The sequence below is a fragment of the Gallus gallus genome, chromosome 4, assembly GCF_016699485.2.
Source record: "Gallus gallus isolate bGalGal1 chromosome 4, bGalGal1.mat.broiler.GRCg7b, whole genome shotgun sequence".
Taxonomy (NCBI): Eukaryota; Metazoa; Chordata; class Aves; order Galliformes; family Phasianidae; genus Gallus; species Gallus gallus.
Genome location: NC_052535.1, coordinates 35,444,764 through 35,465,254, shown reverse-complemented (window position 1 = coordinate 35,465,254; position 20,491 = coordinate 35,444,764). Strand labels below are relative to the sequence as shown.

Here is a 20,491-nt window from a genome sequence, read left to right as displayed (position 1 = left end):
TCTCTCCTTCTGTTGTGGGGTTGCTGAGAGTAAAAGAAAAGCAGGTGCTGATTGTTATCACAGCAGTGCACCAGTGGCAAAACTGCACCAACTAGGATTCCCTCTGATTTCCATTCATCAGCTGATTATCCAATTGAAGAGCCAAGGAGGAATAAACAGGGAGAAAAGTTCATTTATAAGAACTTTGGTAGAAACCGTTCTGTTTGCTTACGAAGAAAGCAATCAGTCATCTCACACAATATTCTCTTCTACACTGCATAATTAAATTGGATTTATTTGTGACAGCAGCACAAAGTTGGACCCTCTCTATTCCAGTCCTGCCACACATGATCCATTTTCAAGTAAATCTTCTGTGACTTCTTTTTATTTACTAAAGTCACATTATCTGAGAAACTACATACTAATTTCTGGCATCTTTGATCCCTTTTAGTTCTACTTCTATTTCAGATAAAACTGAACATTTACATGCTCTTGAACAAGCTAATACAACGTCACATAGAATAAATCATAGAACGACCTGGGTTGAAAAGGACCGTAATGATCATCCAGGGGTTGAACCCCATGCCACAGGCCAGAGTCGCCAGCCACTAGACCAGACTGCCCAGAGCCACATCCAGCCTGGCCTTGAATGCCTCCAGGGATGGGGCATCCACAACCTCTTTAGGCAACCTGTTCCAGTGCATCACCACCCTCTAAGTGAAATACTTCCTCCTAATATCTAACCTAAATCTCCCACCTCAGTTTAAAGCCATTCCCCCTTCAATATACATACAGGCTTACTAGAAAGTGTAACATTCATGGACTGTTGCTCTAGCCTGTTACACAAGGAAGAAGGAAGTTTTGACTAAAAACATAGCTTACTGGCAGTTACTGCACATCATGCACAAGCTGCCTTGGGATTACAGTTCAATTAGTAATTTATCAGAATGAGTAGATCCTGCACCAAAAGGTCTTGCCCTTTTTTGTACTCCAGCTTTTGTTTTTTCCACCTGTACACAAGCAAAAAGTCAAATGAAACAAGTTGTGAAGGCAGAAGTGAAACTGGAAAAGTCACTTGTTCTGGTACATTGAGATTATAGCAAATTCAATAAGATTCTAAACCACAGCTGGAGAAGAACTAACTTCTAAAGTGGAGGGTCCTGAGATGTAGATTTTTCTCATCGTTACTGACAATTTAAGTCCCTACTTCAGAGGTGCCCACTACAATTTTTCCTTCTCTTTTGTTACTTCGTATTGGAAAGTTATGAAACTTTTAATTAAATTGAAGAATGATAGTCCACATGTTAACAAAACTAGGGCATCTCATACTTACTGGTTTGTTTATGACCTTGAGAAATCCACCCAACAACTCCATGCCTACATAAGAGTGTGTAGCCCTGCCAGTCTGCACTATATATACACATTGCTACAGTGACTTTTTAAATATTCTTAAGATTTTCACACATGCAATAGAGATTGACAAGCATATGATTCATTCTGCAGGTCATCTGCCAGACATGTATTCTACATTCACCTCAAAAAAAAAAAATATATATATATATATATATATTAATTAAGACAGGGTCATTTTGGAATACCGAACCCTATTCTGGATTATAAAATCTTCTCAGTACAAATTATATTTAATGTTATCGATTCACGATCTTCACATTTATTTAACATTTCACAGTGTTTTTCACACCACTCAAGAATATGACACAGAAAGATGCTAGATTCACCTCCGTGGGAAAATAGCATGGGTCTTTTAAAAAACTACAGATCCTTACTCATGTACCAAGCATGAGCATGAACAGAGCTCAAAGTGTCTTTAAGCGTGGAACATAACAAAATGTGCTGAGATCTCTTAAGTGCACGGTTTAAAGAAGATAACAAGTGACTTCAAGTCTAATAATATTTAAGAAAGTTCTAACCAAACAATTATTGAAATAAAAGTTCCCCAACTATATGGAATGAATATATTTTTATGAGTCAGGTATGCAAGAAATATGTTGTCTTAAAATTCTGTTTTTAATTTTCCTGGATAATTCTCTTTCATAGGCAATTCATTAAATACAGACTTCTTCCAGTCTTCCGACAAGTAAAGTAAGTTAGCAAGTTATACCAAATAGGACTACACAACTTATAAGGACAAACCAGAAACGAACTTTTATCAAATGCTTGTTGAGTATCACAATAGCTAATATGACTTAATCATGATATTTGTCCTGGTGACTATATGCTCTGTCCATCTGAATATGCCCATTAGCTTCTCTTGGTTTATATACTTGCTCTTACAATCCCACCTGGTATATAAAAACAGATACTTGTCAAAAAAAGAAATACACCAGACATTACATTTTCTTTTTAAGATGAGGAAAGAAATAATTCATAGTACATCCCTTTAAATAGAATTTTTAAATGTCAGTGGGCATGCTCAGCTTACTCTTCATATCGAGATGATAGTTTTTATAAATGCATATATTATCTGTTCAAGTATGTCATTCTTATACATTTTTACTTGGCCTGTGTCATTGTTTTAATCCTGAGTAACTAACTAGGCTTCAGACTTGTCAACGGTTTAAGGGTTGGTCCAGCCCGGTTCCATGACTAGTGGGGCGGAGGGATTTCGCAAAATCCACGCCTCCAGGAAGGGAAACAGGGGACCCCAAAATAATTAAAAACAGTGGCAATGATCTGAGGAGAAACAAACTGATTTACTAAATATAGTATTGGAATGTAAGATAACACACTATAATACAACATAAATCAAAAATAATTGAGAGAAAGATTGTCCGAGAGCCAAAGGCCTTACACTAATACTGAAGCCTTGTGTGCAGTCGGGAGCAGCAGTAGCGAGCTGATCCAACAGGGAACACGGCAAGACGAGAAGAGGGACGAGTCAGATGACCTGAGCCCTTATATCTGTTCCCTTGAGCAGGAATGACAATAGTTCTCAAAAAGGCTCTTGGGGAACGTAGTTCTTCTTCTCTTCCAGGCAGGTACCCGGAACTAAAGCATTTTCTCTTTAACTCCCAGTACACTGCATGTTGTTGTGATGTGGAATACTGATAACCAAAATCATAAAACCATGACAAGACTTTTATGTGGTGCTTTTGAGTTCTATTACAGCTACAGCTTAAGTGTCAGTAACTTCTATAAAGCATTTCTCTGAAGCATGTCGTGTTACTTGTGTTGCTTATTTGCCATGATGCATGTAAATACTAATTTTCATGCCTAGAGTGGTTTAAAATCAGAAACAGCTATCACAATTCACCAGCAGAATTAAGCATGTTCCTCTTTGCTGAACAATAGCAGGACAAGTGAAGTTCATCCACCTTTGTAGGAGATTCCTAGGACAATGCTGGGGGCAAGATTACACAGTGGCCAAAAGAACCAAATTCCCAAATATAATCACCTCTTCTAAAAAATAATAATAAAAAAAACAACCACAATTCACCCAAGCTCTTAATTTAAAAAGCGTAATTGCCCAAAGAAGTGGAAAGGAATAAGAGCCAATCAACAAGATTCTGGTATGACATAGTAAAAATCACCTAAGTCACTCATATTTTTTCTGACATATTTTTGCAATGGCACAGAACAAATTCTGAGTTCATATTATCAGTGTTTATCTCACATCTTATACCATATGTGCATTTTTATTTAAAAACAGGATTAACATCAACTGTTACATTGCAGACTGTATTTAAATGTTTTTTTTTTTTTTTAGGTAAAAATATTTATAGATGAGAGAATTTCTGGTGTCAGGAGTGAGATATTTCTATGTGCAATAATCTTGTCCTGTACAAGTTAATATCACAGAAACAAAACAGTTAAAAGGGTGATATCATTAACATGCTGTTATTTAAGACTAGATGGGGGAAAGAAGAACTGGTGGAAAGAACCACCTGATAAACTGAATTCATACAAGGCAAAGAAAAGATTATTTCTGTTGACTTAACCCAACAATTGGCAAGTTATGCTAAGCATCTTGGTAAACATTCTGGCTATGCTGCTAATGACTGAAAAGTATAATATCCCATTTTTCACAGTATGTCAGAGTTAGGTTTTTTACGACCATAAAACCTGTATACCAAGGATTGAAGATTTTACTTGATTCATTTAAATAGAAAGTAATTTCAAAACCCAAAGGATTCATAGACTTAAGATGATTAAACAAAGTTCTCAGAACCACATAATGTCTTGGGTTGGTAGGGACCTTAAAACCCACCCAGTTCCGACTATTCCACCATGGGAAGGGTTGTTAAGCACCAGCTCAGGCTGCCCAGGACCCCATCCAACCTGTCCTTGAACACCTACAGGGGACTAGACATTCACAGCTTCTGTGAGAAGTGCCTCACCATCTTCTGAGTGAAAAATTTCCTCCTAACATCTAAACTAAATCTCCCCTCTTGTAGTTTAAAACTGTTCCCCCTTGTCCTACCACTATCTGCTCATGTAAGAAATTAGCCTTCCTCCTGTTTATAAGCTTCTTTTAAGTTATCTAAGTTGATCTTCCAAAAACTACATTTAAACAGTAAATAAATATAAATAAAACAAAGAAGTGCCGATAACAAAGTTGTATGGCTGAAAAGTAGGCAAAGCAGCTTATTCATGTTGTGTACCTGCAGACATATCTTTTCAGCTGAATCCTTTGATGAATTTCCCTGGCAGCACACTGTACATTTTGTCATGTAGAAAAGTCAGGTTAAAAGTATCCCTTCTACATTAATCTACCTTCAATATAACTTAATGCAGGTACAAAGTAGAACATCAGTCATACTGATTAGGATGTCATTTTAATTAATACCTCAGACACTGGTTCAAACTGTAGGTCAGCGATGCCCCAAAGTGCACATTTATGCTTTGAAATGGATCTGGAGAAGCATCATTCTTTCATTACGCAGGACAAAATGGATTAGTCTATCTGACACAATCCATCCTTCTGTCTTCACCTCTATCCACCTTTTTGTCCCTCCCTCCATCCAACCACCTTGCAGCAGACTACCTTTGGGATTACTGTTTGCCCACAAACACTGAAAATGCAGGGGCTCAGATGTCCTTTGGCTCTTGCTGTGTGAAATAACAATCCAAGAGGGTTGGTCTTGTTATTTCACACAGCAAAAACCACTGTACCAAGCTCTTCTAACACATAAAACAGGCACTTCATTTGCTTCTCATCTTTTGTTTGACTTGAGTTATATCTTTCTTTCTTGACTACTTGATTCTTTGTCATTAGGCTTGCACTGACATTAAATGATACCTTTGTTTACACTCATCTCTCTCTTACTTTTTTCCCCCCTCCATAAGCACCTGACAAAGCAATAAGCTGCTCTCCAGTTCACCACATCATGTTTAGTTATATTTTTTCACCCTGTCAATACAGCCTGAAGGAATGAAGCTGCTGCAATTGGACAAATGGTAACCTTTTCAGATGCATCACAAAAGAACATTTGATGCACTTGAAATCAAAATCACAAGTCAATTTAACTAAATCTGTTCCCCGGTGAGCCATGGACTTGCTTAGACTTGCTTAGACTTGCTTTTTTTCCTTTTTGGACCCTTACAGGAATACAGTTTTATGGTAACTGTGTTGTTGCCTCTAAGAATTCATGGAGGTATGCTAACCATTCTTGAAAGCAGGTGAGGAGTTATAATTTCCATAAATTACAAAAAAAATATATATGAAAATATTAGAGAAGGGTTTGAGTAGAATTGGGCTCTTAAACCTCCAAGATAATTTATACCTTTAAGTGACTAAAATATTTTAGCTAGTGCCTACTAGTTATGTTTCCTCACTCAGAAATCTTCTAAGTCCTTTGTGTACAGACTCTCAGACAATGAACAACTTACAGTGGGAGAAAGTTAAACTCATTTCCATATGACATGGGAAGAACTATGTGAAGAGAAAAATAATATATAACTGAACATACAAATATCAACCACTCAGTATTTCCCATCAGATAGCATGATGTCATCTTGAAAAAACATTTTTTCAAGTTATTTTTCCCTTCCCTATAAACAAAAAACTTTCAGTACTATGCAGAGAAATGACACATCACATAGTACTAATCACGTGACTCTCTAATGCTATATTGAAACAAAAGTCATCTTAAAGTACAATAAATGCTGAAATGTTTTTCTACTTAAAAGGAGATTATAATTTCCCTGTTGTTTGTCAACAGAGATCTATCTGCACATCCAGCTTGGCTCCCCAGTTTAGCAAGAACAGAACTGCAGAATCCTTGTTTTGAGCAGAGAGGCCAGCCCTTTGAGTAAGATACAGGCCAATGGAGAATAAATAACAACTGGAACATGAAAGCAGGAACTGCAGAATCTGTTGCCCAGTCTAAGCCTGGGACAGCAGGCAGAAGCAGAAATACAACGGAAACTATTTCACTGAAAGGTAGATAACAACACCTAGAGGAATTGTATAGGAACGCTGCAAGGATTAGTGTTTCCAGGATACTCAGCACCTCAGAAGAGATTAATATTTATGATGATTGGTCTCCTCAAATTTACACTCCAAACATAGTCACATGATATGTGAGCAGCATTTATATGATTGCAGTACTGGTACATAAAAAATTGACAGCTTCATAACATTTGTTACTTTTTTCAGTAATTTCTTTTACTCCAAAGACTTTCTGTCTAAGAGATACTTTATAAAATACATTAAAAATAATAATGTTTTACTTTATAGGCAGACAATTCATCTTTTTTCTTTCCTTGTCATGACAAGGAATTATCATTTTGCTAACAAATTTGCATTCATTCTCATGCATCACTGAGAATAATTATGGAAATCAGATGAAAGCTAATGGAATCGACCATTCTGAAGTTATATGTTATTAATTCAAAACATTCGTAATTATGGCAATAAATATACAATATACAAACTTGCAGTTGTGAGAGCGTCCTCGAGAATACACCACAGCACAACGTAAAAAAATGAAGATACAGAGAAACTACAAGTAAAATTCTGGTCAGTTGTACTTATGATACAGACAGTTAAAAGGTTTTACTACTTACAATTAGATGTTGGCAAACAATGTGGCTTGTGATCTGATCAGAAAAGTAACAAACATGCATGAATCTACAACACAACATCATTTATCATATTTCAGTATCTTGCCTGCTCTGCCAGGAAACAGCTGGTTTCTTTAGCACAAGGTGTTTGTCTTTCAGCAATTTAACCTTGCCTTTAAATTCAGGTGATTAAAATTAACAACATTTATCCCAATGTCCATAATGGCTGTCTCAATTGATTACAAAAGTACGTGTATTTTTAAAACATTTTAAAAATCAGTCCCTTGTTTTTAGTGCTGCACTTTTCAGACATCAAACTTGATAAGAATTACTAAATGACAATCTTGTATTTACTCTAATAAAGAATTATGTTTGAATACTTGTGACTCAGTCATTATCATTACTAATTAAGATCCTGAGAAAGCTATTTATACCTGTTTTAATAGAACAATCAAATAAGGTGTTATCAGATGTTTTTCATTCCAAACTTACTTGACATGTTAGTTTGTGTGTAAGCATGTTTCAGAGGTTTTCTGAATGGAAAATGCAATCATTGGCCAGAAAAAGAATAAATAAATAAAAAGAAGAAAGACCATCTGCTACTGTGAAAAGACTCATGTGACATGTAGGAATCTCACTTTCAAGCTCCCAAGCTTGTTTAATTTACTTTACGAAGAAAATATCTGTTGTTCCAACACATACTGGCAATTGAATTATTAAATATATTCTTCTATTACCGGTAGTCCTAAATTTAAATTGCATTGGAGGAAGTATACGAAAACACTCCATTGAACTGATGACAATACAACTCCAAAAGATTTCATTTTGGAATCATCAGTGTAGGTTTACATTTTCACCTTTAATCAATGGGATTGGAGTGGTCAGTACACTTTCATCACCCATTCATGGACCAAAATCACATTATTGCAATCAGTGAGTGCAAAGCCATTAACGTGAACAGAATTTCACTCCAAAGCACTTGGAGTAATCCTGCTCACTAAAAAAGTTCATCACGTATGGTCAAGCATTCAGGCTCCCCAGGACAGTGGTCAAAGCCCCATGCCGCCAGAGTGTTTGGGTAATGTCTCAGACATAGAATTTGAATTTTGTATGCTCCTGCATGGAACCAGGACCCTTGTCGGTCTCTTCCAGCTCAGGATACTCTGTGATATTTTCTGAATGCTAGAGTGGTCCTCCAGATTTACCAATGCCCATCAGTCCCTAGCCAAGGGAATTTGGGTGGATTTACTATCTGTAGTGAGATGATTAGTGGGAAGAACTGTAAGAACTCTCACTGGAGGAGGATTCTCCCTTGGAGCTTCAAAAAACTCTGTTTACACAGTCTTAGTGATATTTTTTCAGCAACCTGTAATGCTACAGATCTGGTGTCTTTTTTTTTTTTTTTTTTTTTTTTTTTATCTTTTTACTCAGTGGGAAAAGCTTACCCTGTGGGTATAACAGAATTCACTGTGTGACAGCATGTCTACCTGAGGGAAGGAACAAGAATTGACCTAATATTTAGTCTTGTTGTAGTAAATATATTCATTTCTAAGATATACTGGAAACACATTTATCTAGAAAAAAGTAACGATGATCTTTCTGTATGCTTGTGGTTGAAGCATCTTCTGCATTTCTGGTAGATTTTGGAGATTTTAGTAATATATTTATCCCATACTTAGAGTATTTGGCTAATAAAATAATTGATGTTTTGGCATCAAGAGCATTATTTTTCACTTAGCCTATATTTATCAATTTTGAAATCTTGAACAAACCCTCACTTTATGAAGAGTGTTTCAATAAATTAAAGAGAAATACTAAAAGAAAAAAGAATGTATGTTCAGAAAATCTGGGAAAGACAGGTAGCAATGATCAAGGTACAGATAGAGAACAGGCAAATACAGGTATAGTTCCTGGTCATTTCCAATTCTGTCAAAGCCTGTGTACATCACCCACAGGTACTCAAGACCAATTTTGTCTAGGTGATATATTCTTCTGTAACAATAAGTCAGCCACTCAGAAAGGAGTATCTTCTGTGCAGATCTTGATGTTCATTCACTTTTGCAGTCTGTACTTTTTAACAGTTCATTACAATTTCATTTGTTAATTGGTGCCACTAACCAAACAATGATAAATCTTGTCTCAGTAGGTTGGATTTACATGGAAAGGAATGGGTGGGCAACTAGCAACCACCCATGGTCAAATCAGCATCTTCAGAAATTGAAAGTTACAACGTTGAAGGCTTTCATCAAGGCCTTTGATAGTCTGAGCTACACCAGTAAGACATAAGGAGTTTTAGAGGAAAGGAATATTGATGCAGGAAATGAAAGCAAAGAGTAAGAGGGATCAATTTGTCCAATGAAGAAGAGATGAGAGACTCATTTAAAATAATCTAGAGACCAAGGGGTGCAGATTAGAGGAGATGGGGTTGAGTTAGTAACACTTTGATAATTATCTTCATGTTAGATTCATTTCTGTAACATAAGTAACAACAAAAATACTGTGTATCTTGTTCCAAAAGTAATGTCTCCTACTGATTTCCATGGAAACTACAACAGATACAAAGAGCACAGTAACACAAAAGCCTGCCAGCCACACTCAGAAAAATCCTCATCAACAGAGGTGACCCACTCTGTTGAAACATACCACCCACTGCCTCACTGCGCTCACATCCACTGTTTGTTTGATCTCCATAAATGTTCAGCGTCACTGAATGTCAATGAGTGCAATGCCTTTTGTATGGAGGCATTCTATGAGACACATTTGTTTTATACGCACTTCCATGTCAGATACCATTCTGTCAGACTGTCCCACTGCTGCTGTCTGTCACATGGAAACAAAATGTAATGAAATATTGGCAGAAAGGTTCAAGCCCTACTGTCACAGCACCAAAAGCTGCTTCTGATGTCATGGACCAACATAATAAAATAGGAGGTGTTACTTTTGCGAAAGCTGTAAAAATAAAACCCAAAACCACAAAAAAGAACTAAGGTGCTTCACAGTTTCTGTTGCTGTTCAGTGAAAGCAGAAAGACAGGCAGAGGCTGGAAAAAGAGGGACAAGAGCTCAGTGAGCCTCCAGCCTATGACTGAGAGTCACCAAAACCTAATTTGTACCGGTTCATAGTTCATAATGACTATGTGACTATTTCTGTGTTTTGAAAACAAAAAGAAACAATACATTAATAAATGGTCTATTCAAAGAAGAGCAAGTAAATGCTTAAAATACTGGAATCCCCATTTAAAGAAGAAAGGTTAAAGGGTGTTGTGTTAACCAGAATAGGAAGCCCTATGAAGTAGAAGTCTAATTCATTGTCAAATTTGCTGATGAGGACAAGACCTTACTCTCCAGCCAAGTCACGCTCTGAAAGATAAACTACCTTTAAATAAGAGGGAATATCATGGTGACTGTCATACTAATTATTCCGAACATCTGCACTAAGACTGTTACTTTGATAACTGACCACAAGTAAAATGTCTGCCTTAATACAGTTGTGAGCACAAATATCATGAGCTGCCAGAGTCACGACCAGTAGTAACCACAAAGATTGGGGTCACAGAGCCTTTAGAGCTGTGAGATAAATGGACAAAATATTAGAACAGACCTAATAGAGTATCAACCTATACCTTACCTAGACCTATAACAGTGATAACACTGTTAAGGATTGTTAGTTTTTACTATTTGTGTTAGCGCTTCCATTTCTTACTCAGACAATTAGCATTTGTATTAATTACAGAAATCAGAACACTTTAAAATAAAGAATGTTGAAGAAAATTCTTAGCTCCCCCACAGCAGAAAGGAAACTAAGTAATTTTTTTTTCTTATGTTTAATGCCAATTAGTAAAGCATTGTTGAGATTCAACATGGAGTTCAAATGCAATTAAGCACTGCTATAATAATTTCTACAGTTAGTATTTACAATATGGTTGTGGCTAATAACCAATGAGACTGTTGCTCATTCTAGCAGGTAACATTTGATTAGATAATATAAGATATCTTATGGACTACATGGCTGTCTTCTTAAAAGTGCCTGCCACTATACTTTAGAACATTTTTTAAAATAATGAAATGTTATTATAAAAAAAGCATGATATAATGAGTAGGAGAAAGGAACAGGCTGTAAAAAGTGGAAGACATTGCTTTGTAAGCTGACATTTCAGAAACACCCCCTCCTCCACTGATTTGCAAAATGAAAAGCAACATTAATTACAGATCATGAATACAGATATACACAGTCATAATTAAAAGCGTCTCGCATTTGAGAGAAGCTGCAGTTTTGGAGTTATAGTGTAGAATAACAGTTGAGTTAAGGTATGACAAATGCCATTCTGCTCTGTTGCATTTCAGATTCTTAATTCTGAAATATTTCAACTGTGACATCACTTCCTTTTTCTCCCTGAGATATGACTCCAGTTCTTCAATAAATATGACAGAGAAACAGAAGGATAAGCTTGTGTTTAAAAGGAAGATATTTCCCTACCAAAAAGTTTAAGTACAAAATCACCACCAAGAAAAATATGTTCTTTTGTGATAAGATAAACTTTTCCCACAATATAGGAAAAGATCTCGCTCTTTAAAAAAAAAAAAAAATAGTTTTAACCACAAAAAAAAAAAAAACAGCAGAGAACTGAAAGCCAAAATTTGACATAAAAATAACCCTAACTGAAAAGAAATACCTTTGAGTGTTTCATCAAAAATTGGTTTAGAAAAGCCTTTCTGAAGTGCACTGTCTGCATGCATGTCTGAACAGGATTCTTCTATAAGCTTTTAAAAAGCATAGCTATGGAAAGCTGCTCTGAATGCAATGCATCTCTAACTCGACAGGGAGAAGGAAATCAGAAGCCACATAAAGAATTGGCTGTACTTCTGGCTACTGTGCGAAGTTGATCTTTGCTCAAGCAAAACCAGCTTCCATTACTGTATTGCTATTTGCAGCTCTTAAGAAGTGAATGTTGCTAAAAGGCATTAAATTGGTAGTTTCATAGTTTTCATCTTCTCAAGGGTTTAGGTTCAAGTAGTGCTGGCGTTGGCTACCCTTAATTCTTACTCAAACACTTCCAATTTCTTTTGTTCCTCTATAGGAGGAATTTAATAAATAGAACATAATTCTGTAAGAATAATATATATAATGAACACAGATGGAACATCTGATACTGCACTGGAAAAAACTGCCCTCCAAATATTTCAGGGTATGGTCTCACCTGAATTGGTTCTTTGTTGTAGAGCTACATGTCATAGCACACACAACATAATGTGAAAGTGGTGGCTGAGTTCAGTGTCTCTACACCTGAGTTACAATGTGCAAGCAGTCCCATTGTGCTTCCCACCTCCGTTAGACTGAACTCAAAATCTTACAATGGTGTTTGAAGAAGCTGGGTTCTCCTTCACATTTATAGAACACATATCCTTTGGGATTAAGAATCATAAGCAACTGCTTTGGTAAAGTGGGATGTTCACTTACTTGGTATTAAATCAGAAATCATTGAGATCGGAGTTTGATTTCATTTCACAGTCTAGTATAAAAGCTTAGTTTATAAAAGTTTAGAGATCTTCATCTACTCTAAAGATATGCAAGTTTATATTATCCTACTTTGTTACACCTGTGTTTCCAGATTCACAGCGTGGTTCTTTTTTCAGTCTTTTCATTACATACAGCAAAGGAAGTGGGAAGATTTATTATTATAATTCTAAGGGAAATGCATCATTCTATCATCAAAAGCCAGTATTACAGGCTGACAGTTTTTGGAAAAGGTTATGGCTTGTAAAACCAATCATTCACATCATTTCTGGAACAATATTGCTCTCTCTTGGAATGAGTCAGGAATGAATAACATAAACTGTTACATTTTATCCTATTTTTAATTATACTTAAGAGATTTGGCTGAGATGTATTTGATTTCAATTCATTTGAATTCCATAGCAAAATGTATTCCCTCACTGGTTTCTTGTACAATTTTCTAATGTAAAATGTAAAGGGCTCTTAATATGAACAAGTACCTTAATTTTTTATTGAAATAACTCTTTCACTTCAAATAAGCCATTTGTAGCCCACTGTCAGCTATGCAAGCATGACTTCCTTTAAAACCAAATAATGGTGCTGTGGTATATTTATCAGAGATCTGTTGATGCAAACAGATCAGTGCACTTACTTCAGCTGAGGACTTCACTATTTCATGCCAGATTTCCATACCTGTTACAGCTCTATCTAAGCTGAGAAGTCCCTTACTCTCTCTAAAACATATCTTACTGTTTCCCCAGGCAGAGAGAGAAATGGTAACTACAAGATTTGCTTCATAATTTTCAGAACATTTCGATGTGTACTTCATGTGATTTCCCAAGGGAAAAAGAAAAATAGTATGCACTCTAGTATCTTGGCACAATATTGCTCCATTTCAGCCAAATCTGATTGAGAGCTAAAGGTCTTGAAAACATTCAACACCAGAAAAGGTGTGTAAATCAGTGTATAGTCGACCATGAAGATGCACATGTACTTCCACTGATGAAATCACTGAGAAAGCAGCACCATTCCAGTAACAGGAATATGCTGCCTAGATAGACGGTTATGAACATTAGTGCACAACTCTTCTACAGACATGAAAAAATAAGGCAAAAAGAGGGGGGGAAAAACTATGAAAAGTGATACAGGAAGCTGAGTTGGCACTGAAATTGGAAATAGGATTTTAACAGGACAGTGCAGGTGAGACAGTTCACAAAAAAAGAGAAAATCTCATTATTTTTTTTTTTTAATGGAATTGGGCAAGTGTGAGGGAGGCTGCTATTTCCTGCATTGGTGGCATGTGCAGAATAGACTCAAATCAAAAATCATGAAACTTCATTCATTCAATTTCCTCAGCCTTAATTTGGTGTCACACATTTGAGAGAAGGGCAATGAAAACAAGAGTCCCCTCCTCCTTGTCTCAGCCAACAACTGACAATGGTACCTCTTGACCTGCAGTGACAGCACTGCTCTGAACACCTGGGCAATCTGAGAGCACCTCATACAGAGAAAGAAGACATATGCACATGCATATATCAGAAAAAAATCAGTAGCAGATGAGATATATAAAAACATGGTCCTCTTTTTCTTAAATAATACTTCATACCTCCAGTCTCTTCTGTTACTGAAAGAATAGCCCTCTCAAAACCAAGAATGTTTTATTCTAGTTACTTCTTAAAATCTGCACAGTACTGTGATATATAAGACCATCTGCTGACATCACAGTAATTTAAAGGAAAGGAAGCAGTAGTAACAGCACTTCACAGTACATCAGATTGCATAATAAGCCAAAATACATATACAATACTTATAGAAGAATGAATTAACTATACCTTAAAAAGTAATGGCTCTTCAGGAAGAGGGCTAACAGGGAGTGAGGTGGTGCTGCTAGCTGGACTCATGTCTGTACTCTGAAAGAAAACATACAGGAATTCACATTTGCAATCAAGTATTAGAAACATCTCTTTATATTTTGGGGAAGGAAGAGCTCAAAAATAATACTTAAAACTCAACAGAATTAGATTGAGAAAGCAGCTGCTGTCTATACAATACTGATCATTAATTAGTAAAAGATTGTTTCACAATGAGTAACTCCCATGAGTTGCAAATATGCAACTATATTGCATCTACAAAGAATAATGCAAGATGATAAATGAAAACAAAATCTCACACAGAACAAACTACAATATATTATTTATTGATCGATTTGATGGTCAGATACTACAATTAGAAGGTAAAATTAACATGAAAACATATTGCAGAAAAGCATCTGAATTCATGTTTTAAAAAGATCTCTTTCCCATGAGTCAGTATATCTTCCAACTGGGCTCTAGTAGATGAAAGTAAAAAGTGAACAGCAAAATGAATAATGAAGTCAGTAAATGTATCCAGGCAAAATGACTAACTGACTGATGCAAAAATTCAGCCTTTTTTAGGTTGTTGACATGGTCATCATTTGACTAGACAAGACACACAAAAAAAGGAGCATGGAGACTGTTAATTGCAGTGGTAATAATGACAGAAGAACAAAATCTTTAAGAAAATGCAAAAATGATACAAGATTTTTCTGAAGAATACTAGAATATACAATATTTTGTATACACAATACTTTTAGGGAAACAAGTCCGTAAGTGCCATGATTTAATAAATTTAGCGTACGCAATTAACTAATCAGGTATCTGCTTTCACATCACTATGATGTGACCCATTTGATAGGCACAAGCTGTGAAAGTGAAGAATACTGTTGCACCCCATTAAGTTTCACCAATGTAGGAACACAGGAACACACACAAACACACATATATATTATTGTTATTATTATTATTATTATTTAATGTAGGTACTGTATTTTGTTCAGCCAGCTGGGAAAAGAAAAAAAAATAACAAAACCTTCTTACAAGATCCCTATGTCATAACTGACATCAGACAGAATTCAAAATCGATACCTATTGAGAAAATCATTGAGTTTAAATAGATACGTATCAGTTATTTATATCTGAGAGAAAAGACAACGACTGCTTCTTGAATAAGAGGAATGTAAGTAAAGGAGGAAAGAGGGTGACACAGTGATTATTCATAAAGGAGAGAGAAACAAGCAGTTTATAATCCATGCAACATACAGAGCTTGTTGGGGAATAAAAGAGATGATACTGTATCAGAAAGCCAATATCTTTACCACCACTTTCTTTTCAATACAGTTACAAATATTAACACTTAGACTCCTGCCATTGATAATCAAGGAAAACGACTGAGACTATTTGTTAAACAGAAGGGAAGAAGAGCTCTTTTAGATTAAATTCGAAGTGTAGTCAAAAACTAGTGATCTCCTCTTTGAGAATGTTCTGTCTCAAAGGTAGACAGTTTGTGTTTTAACTTACACAGAACTGGAAAAAGAAATAAAATAAATAAACTAAGCAACTGCTTTCCAAATCAAATCATGCACCCTAATTTTCAATTACAAGTGAATGGGAAGACAATCCAACACTGAAACTGTCTCAGTATGAAAATCAGCAATGCAGATTGACCCCTGCACTCTGCATGAACTGCAAATTCTTCAGCAGTAGCTAGAGTCTAAGAAAGACCAAAATGACAATGCTAAGGTTGCTTTGACAAGACTTCCCAGGGCACATCCTCATGTTGGCCTCAGCAGAACATCAGCTCCTCCGGCAGACACGAGAAAGCCCAGGTCTGGACACCATGCTGACATAGCACTGTGCCTGGACTAACAACTGTCACAAGACAGGGGACATTATTATGGGCATCCTGACTGTATGGCTTCTGGACTGGTTTGAGTCTTGCCAGACTGGAGCACTGCCACAAGAGACTAGGTCTGACTGCAACTATTCATGCATACATACCCTCAGCAGCCCCTCCAGCAACTCCAGCAATTTTTTCTCCAACAAAAGAAGCAGAAAGGCTTCTCTGCCAGTGTAAATTAAATTAAATTCAGTGTCACTAACACAGTTTGTTACAGCAACAAATTGAGTGCGACAGTATCACACATCAATCATTTTAAGCAACATAACACGTCCCACCTAAGTTTACTGGTCTTGTCTTAATAACATTTTGCAGTGTAAAGTTCCCCATACAGAAGAAAATACGACTGTGAGCAATTCATCCAGTAGACACTTTTTATTTGTCAATCCCTAAGCCCATTGTGTTCTCATAAAAGCAGATTGCCTGCCTAAATTTGATAGATTTTAGTTATAAATCAGGAACATGTTATAACATTAGGCTATAATCACATCTTATAAGTCATCATAGATGTTAAATATCATTTGTATCACAATCATACTTACAAGACTAAATAAAGAAAATTAGGATATTTCCTAATTTTGCAAAACTTTGCAACAGTAACATTCTTTATGTACATTTTTAATGCATTATTCTTCCATAGGTGGGTTTTGCAGATCGAGCCTTTTCCCTGCGTTGGTAGAAACCTGAGTATCCTGAAGAGCACGAAATGTTGCAAAGCTTTTAACATCTAAACTCCATTTTCTACACAAAAGATATCTGAATATCAAACAATTCAACTATTTCTCAGTACAACTGTTTAAAAAGTATTGTCTTGCCCATGTGAAAAAAAAAGGTTTAAGTGCTTTACATTTTGTTATTTTAATTTGGGGCAGGGTGTTAAAACGCAGCAAATGGACATCAGAATTCTGCCAGTAACTCTTCTACAATTTCAATCATTAATGTTCAAATTTTTCTTCAACTTATAGAGCCGATCAGCCTAAATATATATCATCCTCACGGCAAAATGAACAGGTAGAGCAGAGTTGCTTCTGGGCTATGGTAATCATTTCTATTTGGAGACAGATGTTTTAAAGAAAGTAATTATCATGAAATTTCTTGAGAATGAGGCAAACTAAGGAAGAAGATAAATTTCTGAGAACAAATGTTTCCCATATGTATGTTCTGCTTGGTGACTGAAGATCAGAACCCTCTTGTGGACAGAATCCCATCATTTCAGCTAGATGAAAGAGAAGGAAGGGTCTTTTATGAATCTGCTTTAAAGTAGTTGTAAGCTTGATGTTGTTCAGTTCTCTTCCATTTGTGCCTGTCTTAAAACATAATCCTGTATATTAGCATAAATTGTCCAATGGAAAATTAGAGAACGCAAACAGGTTTTTCAAGCAACACAGTAGATCAAGAAGATACAAATGCACGTTGTTAAAGCCATACTCCTTTAAAATCAGCAGTCTTCTTTGAGCCTTCCTTCAGCCACTGCTCTTTAAATGAAGACAGATTCACCTCATCTCATAACCTGGGACTTTTCCCACTACAGAGCCCTGCATTTAATCTGATCTTCTCTAGCAAGAGGCTTATGTATCAACCTTAGTTAATTGTATCATAAAATTTATGCATATCACTCACACACAGAAGCCAATTTAATTTGCTACAACTGCTTTTCAGCAAGGGTAAACACTGCAATGATAGTTGGCAGACATTAACTTCTCTGGAGATCAGTATCACAACATATTGATCTAAGAAGTTAATACTGACAGAGAAGAAAACTTTCAGTGGATATTACAGCTGTAGAGCTGTCTAAGATATATAACTTATATATCTTATAGACAGCTCTAAGATATATCTAAAGATATAAATCTTTATAATAACAAAAGAAAAGATAACCTGTGTACTTCATAGCTTTTGCTAAGGAGTAGTAGATGAATGTTGATGTTACTTCTGGGGTGATAGTTTTAGTTGTATCATGAGTTACGCCACAAATTTATAATCTAGAAGCTGAGTACTGTCAGCAAAGCTCAGCAGTGACATTTCAATATAGTGAAGGTAATCAAAGGTCTGTAAACGGATTCATTAATGGATCTGCACAATATCTTTATGAAATATTGTGCTTAAATATTATTATCCTGTTCTATCAAAAACAGTGATAAAAAAGGTGAAGCAGTTTGCTTAAAGCTAGAAAAGGCTGTTAAAAACAAAGAAGGGAATCACAAATTCACAAGTCCAAGAGCTCTAGCTCTTCATCCAAAGCATGCATTGTTTCCCCCTGTGCTTTTGGACTGCTGTGATATCTGTACATTCCAACTTATTTAACATCGTTAAGAGTTTTTACTGATACATACACTTAATGCAAATAAAATTACTACAAACAAAATCAAAACCAGTTTTGGTAAGAAAAAACATCAGGCGTGTGAAATGAGCTTTCAACTTTCATCCTCCTCCATGTTTGATTAATTTTCCTCCACACTTCCCATCACATTCAATGACAAAGAATGGAAGTGCTTACATAAGAAGTGGTTAGGTCTACTTCCTATCATATTTGCATATCATCTGGATGGTTGCTTGTAATTGTATTTCACATGTCTTTTGTTAGTAGGTATACTCACAATTATTCTGATTACTAACACATGCAGTTATCAACTGAGATATTTGTTGTTTTCAGATATTTGGCTGGCACATTGCCTTCCACTGTACATAGCTGCTCCCATAACTCTGAAGGCTGTGTAGGTCTTGTGTCTGTCCTGTGTTATCTTAGTTCCCATTGCAAGGGAGAACCATAAACAACAACTGATATCACTTTTTGCAACTTTTTTGTACCAGTAAGCGAGGCATAGATAAACAAGTTCTTAGTGGTTCAACCATCTACTTAACCAGCACTTTGGATACAGGCAGATAGATTAGGCACAATTTCTCTAACCATCTAGGAAAAGTTAATCTCTTGAGCTGTGAAATGCCAGTGGGAAATATCACCTCATTTAAGATTCTGAATTGTCACTTAACAGAATTTGTATAACTAGTACTGTTAATTTTAAAAGACCTGGAGTTCCCAGAAACACTAGGCAAACACATTAAATGTGATATTCTGCACATTAATTAAATAGTTTAGACTCCAATTACATTTTCACATTGTTTAATTTACATTTAATTTACTCGAAATATTTACATTTCACTTAGTTATCTCCATGTTCTTTATATTAAATACAGAACTATAAGGATATCAAAGTACTGGAAAAATACCTAACATCTGTATTATCTGATTGATGGCAGAAGGTGAACATCATCTTAAACATGTAAAATTTGTAAAGAAAATAGAAAGCTGAACTAAGCCTCTAAAATAGGGTCAAAAATTGAGTAAACAAAGTGGAAAAAAACTCTGGTTGTAGAAACACAACATTTTTACATAATAATAACAAAAAGAAATATCACTACATAGTTAATAGTTATACATTAACAAATATATCCTCACTTGTTCTCTTTATTTCCATCTTTTTCATTGTTCATCCTTTCATTTTGTCTTCCTTGCTTTCCTCCACAAACAGAGACACTCCTAATAAACAGAGATACACTTCCCAGCACCTGGAGCTTAGAAGAGGAGTCCAATTCTCTGTTCATTAATTCATAGGGGAAAAACACATTTACTTTCCTAAATAGAAAATTTGTTCCTAGTTAATATCTAAAAACTCCACTGACTTCTATCTGCAAGTAAAGTAATTTTGAAAGTAACATGGATGATGATTTTAGGGTTAACATCTCTTTCTGATGTGTTCTGTAGGATCACCAATGATTGTCGCTGCATGAATTGGAATTTTTACTACATATAATATTAAAAGTAAGTCAAGTCATACTCTTTCAGGAAAAAAAACAAAACAAAAAAACCAGGAATGTTTTCATACACACAAACATACCGTTGACGACACAGTGGAAAACTGATTTACTGGAGCAAAATTCTACTCCCTCCCAGTTCCTATTGTTTCTTTCATACTTCACTGACTATACTATCCAGCCTTGACACTTTGTTATTGTATATCTTCCCTAATAATATCATATAATGAGGGTTTTTTTGCTCTTTCAGCAGTCAATTGAGAGAACCAAATACTCTCTAGGGATTTTTATCTACAGGCTGCCTATTTCAATTCCTTTCTTTCTTTGCAGGAAATCCTTCAGGTTCAAATACAAGCATTTTTTTTTCCTCAAACTGCATTCAATTTTGCAGCAAATATGAAGGTTGTTTAAAACACAAGCTACA

General features: G+C 35.7%; 1 protein-coding gene across 5 annotated transcripts in view; it reads right to left on the bottom strand.

Moving 5' to 3' along the window:
- Positions 1 to 20,491, bottom strand: part of CCSER1 (coiled-coil serine rich protein 1) — a 624,313-nt gene that overhangs the window by 296,961 nt on the left and 306,861 nt on the right. For all 5 annotated transcript variants that reach the window (XM_004941036.5, XM_004941035.5, XM_040699150.2 and 2 more), the window contains exon 7: positions 14,331 to 14,408. In XM_004941036.5, coding sequence (XP_004941093.1) covers positions 14,331 to 14,408 — 78 coding nt within the window. The remainder of the gene's footprint in view (positions 1 to 14,330; positions 14,409 to 20,491) is intronic.